General features: G+C 47.7%; 1 protein-coding gene across 21 annotated transcripts in view; it reads right to left on the bottom strand.

Moving 5' to 3' along the window:
* The window catches only part of LOC110498640 (type II inositol 3,4-bisphosphate 4-phosphatase), a 284,799-nt gene that overhangs the window by 68,526 nt on the left and 207,137 nt on the right, over positions 1 to 9,136 (bottom strand). For all 21 annotated transcript variants that reach the window (XR_016488810.1, XR_016488813.1, XR_016488812.1 and 18 more), the window contains 2 exons: positions 6,312 to 6,381; positions 1,658 to 1,805 (listed from right to left, as the gene is read on the bottom strand). Coding sequence is in view for 16 of the 21 variants with exons in the window: in XM_036954244.2 (XP_036810139.2) it covers positions 1,658 to 1,805; positions 6,312 to 6,381 (218 nt within the window). In the remaining 5 variants the exon portion in view is untranslated. The remainder of the gene's footprint in view (positions 1 to 1,657; positions 1,806 to 6,311; positions 6,382 to 9,136) is intronic.

The following is a 9,136-nucleotide window of genomic DNA, read 5'->3' on the forward strand; positions in this document are numbered from 1 at the left end:
GGTCTGAGAATGTTCTAATCTAGAATTTGAGAGAAACCTTGGTCTGAGAATGTTCTAATTTGGAATTTGAGAGAAACCTTGGTCTGAGAATGTTCTAATCTAGAATTTGAGAGAAACCTTGGTCTGAGAATGTTCTAATTTGGAATTTGAGAGAAACCTTGGTCTGAGAATGTTATAATTTAGAACTTGAGAGAAACCTTGGTCTGAGAATGTTCTAATCTAGAACTTGAGGGAAACCTTGGCCTGAGAATGTTCTAATCTAGTTTAATGACTTGGGATTCCAAACTAGTGGGCCGATGGGGACACTCCATGTGTTCCAAATGGAAGCCTATCCTTTAAAGTGCACTACTTTTGACCAGGGCTCGTAGGGCACTATGAAGGGAATAGGGAGTCATTTGGGATACTGCCGCTGACCATGAGATCGACCGCTTGGGACTATATGACGGGCGGGGGATTATGAGGGATTGCTAGGGGACGGCGGGCGTGTTGAGGAACGATCTGTCCTGACAGACGCTCATAGGGCCCCTGAGGGAAGAGAACACTGAGATCCTCTTACCCATCACAGTGGCTTCTCTCTTATAAACTGATTAGGATAATCTATTCACTGGCAGGATCTTAACCTTTCCTTTATTGAGTACAATGGCAAAACTGGACCTGCCAAGGGAGGGTTAACTGACGGTTAATGAGGGTTAACTGTGGTTAAAGAAGGGACATTAAACTCCCAAATCTAATTTTGTCAGATGTTTCCAGATGTCAAAATCATCAGACTACTATTGAGGTATGAAAACATCTGACAAACTTGAATGTCTGTTGAGTATAATGTCCCATTAACACTGCACTAGGAACATTCTGGGGGATTCAAACGTCATCTGGAATCATTTTGGTTACAATACACATCCCTTTTTCCTCATCATCTTGTGGCCACTTTGACCACTAATTAGCTGACAAGATCAAGAGCAGAGTCAATTAGCGACACAGTACCTTCATCTTCCTCAAAGCCACTCTCAGCTCGATAAAGCTCCAGGACTTTGTTCAGAACAACGCAGTGTTGGGGAGAGTTGGTGTGTGTGTTTATCTCTCTCTTGCTCTCTCTCTCTCTCTCTCTCTCTCTGTGTCCCTCTCTGCATGTGTGTGTGTGTGTGTGTGTGTGCAAACGTCTGTGTGCCTGTATGCACGTGTACATCTGTGTGTGTGTGTGTTGCTGGTTGACTAGTGTGCAGGCGTACAACAATCCCCTTTTGAAGTGTTAAACAGACCTGAATAATTCAATCCTCTCTAAGTATAGCTCTTGAACAACCATTTACATCTCTGAAATAGGCCTGTTAATGTAGGCAGGCCCAGAGCTATAGTGCCCCTATTCAAATGAATGCAATGTACCTCCTAGTGGTTAGATTTAGGCTTAGAGTAAGGCTGTTACAATAGATCTTAGGTCTGTGCTCTCCCTATGTACTGATCCGAGGTCAGTGTTGATGTCTACCTCCAGTGGTTAAATTTGGTCTTACCTGATCCTCAATCAGCTGCTGTTTATTTCTCACAAATCACTGTGCTTATAAAGACAAGTCATTATCCCATATGAAATACTGTTCCAAGGTCAGGTTTTGCTTTGTCCCTCCCATTGGTTCAGTAAAGGCTCAACTGATCCTAGATGGGTTCTTACCTCCTCATGTCTTCCTGGATGTAGAGGTGGAGGAGCTGTCTGGGGATGCTGAAGGACAGAGTACACTCCTCCATCTGCTCTCTCACCAGCATCCATTTACTATCCACCGTCTGGAACTTGTAGACCTTACAAACCGGGTTCTTAAAGACTGGGAGAGAGGGAGGAGGTGGAGGGTGACAGGGAGAGGGGGAAGGGAGAAGGAGGGTAGAGAGAGAGAGAGAGAGGCGGGGGGAGACAGGGGGTGAGAGGGAGGAGGTGGAGAGAGAAAGAGAGACATACAGTATCAACCATCATGACATACTGAAAATGATCACATACACCTTCAAAGACATTTCTAAGTTTCACAAACATCAACCAGACGATGTGGTTTGGTTCTAAACAAACTTTGATACCGAGGAAAAACCCAAAGACAAAACTCTAACCCTTCAAAAAACGTATTTTCATGTGGCCTGTGCTGCAAATCCCATAATCAATAACAGTGTCTGCGATAGATAAGATTGCTGTTTGCCTCATCTTCCAAGAGCCGCATCTCTCTCTCTATCGCTCTTTCCACATCTCTCTCTCCAAGACTTAGAAAATGAAGAATATAAGAGATCTCAGGTCAGCCCATTAACTGATTCTTTCATTATTAAACAATTGCTTCATTGAATTTGATTCCCATTTGAATTGTTTGTTTATGATAGAGCAGTGAAGGAAAGGGAAGATGGTTGACTCCCCAAACTTTGCCTCACCATCTTCTCCTATTAAACCCCATTCAAATTAAACCCTTACACTCCTCTTCATATTTCTTCCTAGAGTAGCTATTAGCAGCAATCACGCGGCAACCAAAAAACAGCTTTAATACTCTTATCAGTGTGCTGGCAGTCGCTGGGTGAGAAAGCCGGAAAAAGCCGTACGCCTCAAACAGCTATTCGCAGTTCGCTGCCGTTGCTTCTTCTCTTAGAGGCCACGCTAGCGTTCTGGAAGGAAGTCACTCAATAGTAATAAGCTGTAGCGCTCCGATAGTAGTAGAAGAGACTTCACCATTGAAGACGGAGGCTTCAAGATGTGTAATGCTACCAAAAAAGCTACACGGCACCGAGGGTTGGGAATCACAAGTGTGACCCAAGCACTTATTCCTCCCTTTTAAAAAATAAAATCACTTTCCCTCTTCCTTGTGAAGCTGCAACCAACCAACTAACAGGGGTAATGTCAGTCCAACTCCTGGAGGAGAGGAGGAGAGGGGAGGGGAGAGGAAGGGGAGGAGAGGAGAGGAGGAGATGAGGGGAGGGGTGAGGAAGGGGAGGAGAGGAGAGGAGGAGATGAGAGGAGGGGAGAGGAAGGGGAGGGGAGGAGATGAGAGGAGAGGAGAGGAAGGAGAGGAGCGGAGAGGTAGGGAGAGGAGGGGAGGAGAGGGGAGAGGAAGGGAGACGAGGGGAGGAAAGGGGAGATGAAGGGGGAGGAGGGGAGGAGAGAGGTAGGGAGAGGAGAGGAGGGGTGAGGAGGTGAGAGAAAAGGGGAGAGGAGAGGTGGGAGGAGGAGGGGAGAGAAAAGGGGAGAAGAGAGGAAGGGGGAGGAGGGGAGAGAAAAGGGGAGAGGAGAGGAAAGGGGAGGAGGGGAGAGGAGAGGGGAGAGGAGAGGAGGGGGAGGAGGGGAGAGAAAAGGGGAGAGGAGAGGAGGGGGGAGGAGGGGAGAGGAGAGGAGAGGTGACAGGAGAGGGGAGAGGAGAGGAGGGGGAGGAGGGGAGGGGAGAGAAAAGGGGAGAGAAAAGGGGAGAGGAGAGGAGGGGAGAGGAGGGGAGAGAAAAGGGGAGAGGAGAGGAGGGGAGAGGAGGGGGGAGAAAAGGGGAGAGGAGAGGAGGGGAGAGGAGGGGAGAGAAAAGGGGAGAGGAGAGGAGGGGAGAGGAGGGGAGAGAAAAGGGGAGAGGAGAGGAGGGGAGAGAAAAGGGGAGAGGAGGGGAGAGAAAAGGGGAGAGGAGGGGAGGAGAGGCCCCGTTACCATATGCACCCATTTGCCATCCATTTACTTTCCAAGGTGCGAATTCAATACAGAGACTGGCCCTCTCTCCGTCATCCCTTTTCAATGTCAGGGCCTTATTCTGAGCACTTTGTCCTGGGTATTCAGAGTCCCATCTCCCATACAGAAGGCAACAGAGCGTTGGAGAATGTAGTGACAACCTTGTGATGTTCGGGCACGAGGGGCGGTGTGGCAGTGGAGAGACCTTCTAATTGGCAAATAATGTGTCAGAGGTGACTTTTACTAGAGGCACTGGGGTGGGAAGTAATGTGGTGTTCAGTTCAGTGTCAAGGACAGTCAGAGAGGTAAGAATCAGGCCCCTGGAAGGTTGGCTAGGACAAACTAGAGCCAAGCCCATCCACCATAGTTACTGGAACCAGGCTAGAGAGGACTATGTGAAAAAGATGATATCTGATCTGGTAGAGTATGGCTGAGGTCGGCAATCAACACAATAGTGTGAAAAGTAAAAAATAAGAAAGGGTTAAACTCCCACACCAGTAGAAATCGACTTTTTCACAACTTTCATTAGCTGGCTAAGGTTAGCTTAGCATGCTAGCTAATTACACTGACAGCTTCAGTCAGTGGCCTATTTGTTGTCATTTCTCTGCTACACCTGGAAATCACCACAACGTTCCCACCCCCAATTCCTGAATATGTATTAGCAGCCTGTGTCAGTCTTCGAGGTGGAGCCTAAAACAAGGATTTTCTTTCTAGGACAGGAATTACTCGAAATAGGCTCAGAAACTTCCTCTTTATCATTATATTATATTAATGATTACATCAAATGAAAAAGTACAGCTATGATTTGAAATGGAGAGGTTGATCTTGGATTATTAAATTACACTGTTGCTGCTGCTGTGTGTAGAGGGACAGGATTCTAGAGGGCATTTCAAAGAGTAAGTCAGAGTTAAAAAGAGAGAGGGAGAGGTGAGAGGGACAGATTGAGAGCGAGATGAAGGGATGACTGGTACTTCCTCCTTGCAGCGGACACGGTCGAAGGAGCAGATGAACCTCTGACCTCCCCCCGCCGCCACGCTAATCTGAAGGCCAATCAGATTGCTCCTTCCTCCTCTCCCCACACCTCTTAAGGAAATTACTTCTTCCCCGGGCGTCCCCCCCCTCCTGTGTGTGTGTGTATTGTGTGTGTGTTTGTGTGCATGTGTGTGTGCATCCTTCTCCGCTCTCCCCGCTCTGAAAGGGAATACAAGTGAATGGCTAAATTGCATTAGTCAATCTCTCTAAGTCTGCGGGGAGCGTGTTATAGTGATGGGACGCAGCTGTGCCACCCGCCTTCCTGCAACCCACCCCGCGCAGGAAGGCGGGTGGCACAGCCCCCTGGTGCCTGCCTCTCGCTAGCTAATTGCGACAGATAGTGACAATGACGACGGGTACAGAGAACAGAGCTGTAAGGAAAGTCATGCCAACACACGCTGAGGACGGAAATAGAGACAGACGAAGATAAGACTTTCTAGAAAGTACCGGGATACGATAATGAGGAAGGGAAAGAAAAAAAGAAAGCATAGAAGAAGAGGAGGACGGAGTTGGAGACTCAGAAGGGTTTCTTTTCCCCTCTGGAGAGGAACGAGTGATGAGAAAAGGGAAAGAAGGGCTTTATATTCCCAACACCGCAGGGAGTAGTGACCTTCTCAAGTCTCTCCTTCTCCTCCTCCCTCTTTCCCTCTCTCTTTTTTCTCACTCCTGGTGTTTCTGCTCGATTCTCCCCGCTCCCAGTGATCGAGTAACAAGCGAAGTGTGTTGCGCCATTCGGGGGCTTCTCCCTTAATTGGTATCACAGGATCGACGTGGCGCTGCTTCCGCTGGTCTGCCTCTCCAGCCAGTCCTCACGGAACAGATACAGAACCAGGACTGGAGCAGCCAAGGGAGGCAGGCGGACGTTCACCTTGTCTGGGGATATAATTACCTGCTTTAAAGGGGCACTTCACCATTTTATATACATTTTTTTGTACATCATATTAGTCCTGTCCTGCACCCATACCAGTGTCTAGATGTTTGAAAAAGGCATTTTCTACATTTTGTAGTTAAATAGAAAGGAAGAAAAGGTCCCACGATGATGTCATCGGAGACACTGGTATGGTGCTGTAGATAATGAATTAAAGGTTGGCCACGTCTCACACCTTTTCCACTGTCAACTGGCTCTCCCTCCCTTTACTTACTTAAACCAAGGCTTCCCGTTTTAATCTGAGAATGAATAATATGAGTTTTTTTCATCAAAATGGGTAGCCCCATTGAGACTTCAAATCTCTTTGGCGGGAGAAGGTTAGTCAAGGGCGGCGCACTTTCCAATGAGAAAACCAAGAAGTATACGGGGGTTAACTTAATGGATCACTTTATTACACTATGTCAATTTCAAGCTGCTTTTGGGGGTAACACTAGGTCATGGTAATTACAGGGGTGTAATAGGTTTTTTTAAGGGAAAATGCCCAAAAAACTTGAGATAAATCTTTTCAGTAATAAACTAATTTCACTAGGAGAGATTGGGGTGATTGGTTAGACAGGGGGAGGAAGGGGGATCAAATTAGAGGGGATAAAATTAGCCTTAAAGCTCATCCCACTGATTACAGGGTTGCCATGACGATGGACGTCAGCAGTTAAATTATAGGTGTTTAAAGGTAGAAGGAACAAGCGTCGTCGAACTTACCAGCACCCGTCAGGGGGCTATTATCTTTGTCGTTCTGGGTTCCCTGTGATGACTCACAAACTAAGGTGCACTGTGGAAAGAAGAGAGAGAGAAAGAGAGATGTTTGATGTTTACATGTACATGTCAAATCTCTACCATCAAACACACACATATGAATGTACATTGAACTCTGCTTTTCTCTGAGCAGCGGGGCGGCCACGTCTAGCTTGACATGTTGTTGGTTCAGCATGTCTTGCTCTTTAAATACATTTTCATTTAGCTCAGTGTTTTTTGGGACAGCAGGAGGTAAATGACAGGTGAAGCTAAACACACAGACACAGACACAGACACAGACAGACAGACAGACAGACAGACAGACAGACAGACAGACAGACAGACAGACAGACAGACAGGCAGACACAGACAGACAGACAGACAGACAGGCAGACACAGACAGACAGACAGACAGACAGACAGACAGACAGACAGACAGACAGACAGACAGACAGACAGACAGACAGACAGACAGACAGACAGGCAGACACAGACAGACAGACAGACACACCAACCCTCCGTCATTCAAGAACGCTCCATGTGTTTGTCACCGTCCCCTTTGATAATGAGTATCTTCCCATCACAGCTGCTGAATGTCCCTTTATGATGATGCGTGCGGGATAAGACATCAAAGTGCCAGTGACAACCAACAGTTTTCAGGCCTCTCTGTCAGTGGCATCAAGGCTGACAAACCATCAGATATACACTTTAGCAGGTATCAGCTACTAGGACTGCTACTTTTGCAAAAAAAGTGGAATTTAGCAAAACAAGGTAGCTTCATTTATGTCAGGGGAATATAGTGAAACAAGGTAGCTTCATATACATCAGGGGAATATAGAGAAACAAGGTAGCTTTCTTCACATCAGGGGAATGTAGAGAAACAAGGTAGCTTTCTTCACATCAGGGGAATGTAGAGAAACAAGGTAGCTTTCTTGACGTCAGGGGAATGTAGAGAAACAAGGTAGCTTTCTTCATGTCAGGGGAATGTAGAGAAACAAGGTAGCTTTCTTCACGTCAGGGGAATATAGCAGGGGTGAAAATCCATACGAGAGGATGTGGCTCTGTTCATGTCAGATGAACTTAGCAGGACTCCACATGATAATTGCATTTCCATTTTTGTGTGTTGCACTTCCATTCAGTAACACTTCCATTCAGTGGCATCTATGAATCACATAATCATGCATAGTGTTAGGGTGTGAACATTTAAACGCAAAAAAGTTTAAACTAAATTGGGATCCTTAACGTTAACTAAAATCCCTAACTGAAAAACAAATGCTTTTTTTAAAACGCAGATGGAGAAAGTAAACAGCATAGTGGGTCAATTTCAGCAACAAATAAGAGCGTTGAAGCGCGAGACTCAAATCTCCCCCTGTTTTGGTGCCCTGGCTGGCGACCAAGGTGTGAACAGCGTGAAGCAAACAGAGACCGTGTGTGACTGTGTGAAGCGAACAGAGACCGTGTGTGACTGTGTGAAGCGAACAGAGACCGTGTGTGACTGCATGAAGCGAACAGAGACCGTGTGTGACTGCATGAAGCGAACAGAGACTGTGTGTGACTGCGTGAAGTGAACAGAAACTGTGTGTGACTGCATGAAGCGAACAGAGACCGTGTGTGACTGCGTGAAGCGAACAGAGACCGTGTGTGACTGTGTGAAGCGAACAGAGACCGTGTGTGACTGTGTGAAGCGAACAGAGACCGTGTGTGACTGTGTGAAGCGAACAGAGACCGTGTGTGACTGCGTGAAGCGAACAGAGACCGTGTGTGACTGTGTGAAGCGAACAGAGACCGTGTGTGACTGTGTGAAGCGAACAGAGACCGTGTGTGACTGTGTGAAGCAAACAGAGACCGTGTGTGACTGCGTGAAGCGAACAGAGACCGTGTGTGACTGCATGAAGCGAACAGAGACCGTGTGTGACTGCATGAAGCGAACAGAGACCGTGTGTGACTGCGTGAAGCGAACAGAGACCGTGTGTGACTACGTGAAGCGAACAGAGACCGTGTGTGACTGCATGAAGCGAACAGAGACCGTGTGTGAACAGCGTGAAGCGAACAGAGACCGTGTGTGACTGTGTGAAGCGAACAGAGACCGTGTGTGAACAGCGTGAAGCGAACAGAGACCGTGTGTGACTGCGTGAAGCGAACAGAGACCGTGTGTGAACAGCGTGAATCGAACAGAGACCGTGTGTGACTGCGTGAAGCGAACAGAGACCGTGTGTGACTGCATGAAGCGAACAGAGACCGTGTGTGACTGCGTGAAGCGAACAGAGACCGTGTGTTACTGCGTGAAGCGAACAGAGACTGTGTGTGACTGCGTGAAGCGAACAGAGACCGTGTGTGACTGCGTGAAGCGAACAGAGACCGTGTGTGACTGCATGAAGCGAACAGAGACCGTGTGTGACTGCGTGAAGCGAACAGAGACCGTGTGTGACTGCATGAAGCGAACAGAGACCGTGTGTGACTGCATGAAGCGAACAGAGACCGTGTGTGACTGTGTGAAGCGAACAGAGACCGTGTGTGACTGCATGAAGCGAACAGAGACCGTGTGTGACTGCATGAAGCGAACAGAGACCGTGTGTGACTGTGTGAAGCGAACAGAGACCGTGTGTTACTGCATGAAGCGAACAGAGACAGTGTGTGACTGCGTGAAGCGAACAGAGACCGTGTGTGACTGCATGAAGCGAACAGAGACCATGTGTGACTGCGTGAAGCGAACAGAGACCGCGTGTGACTGTGTGAAGGGAACAGAGACCGCGTGTGACTGCATGAAGCGAACAGAGACCGTGTGTGACTGC

This window comes from Oncorhynchus mykiss, chromosome 19 (assembly GCF_057628025.1).
Source record: "Oncorhynchus mykiss isolate SJ-2025 chromosome 19, ASM5762802v1, whole genome shotgun sequence".
Classification (NCBI taxonomy): Eukaryota; Metazoa; Chordata; class Actinopteri; order Salmoniformes; family Salmonidae; genus Oncorhynchus; species Oncorhynchus mykiss.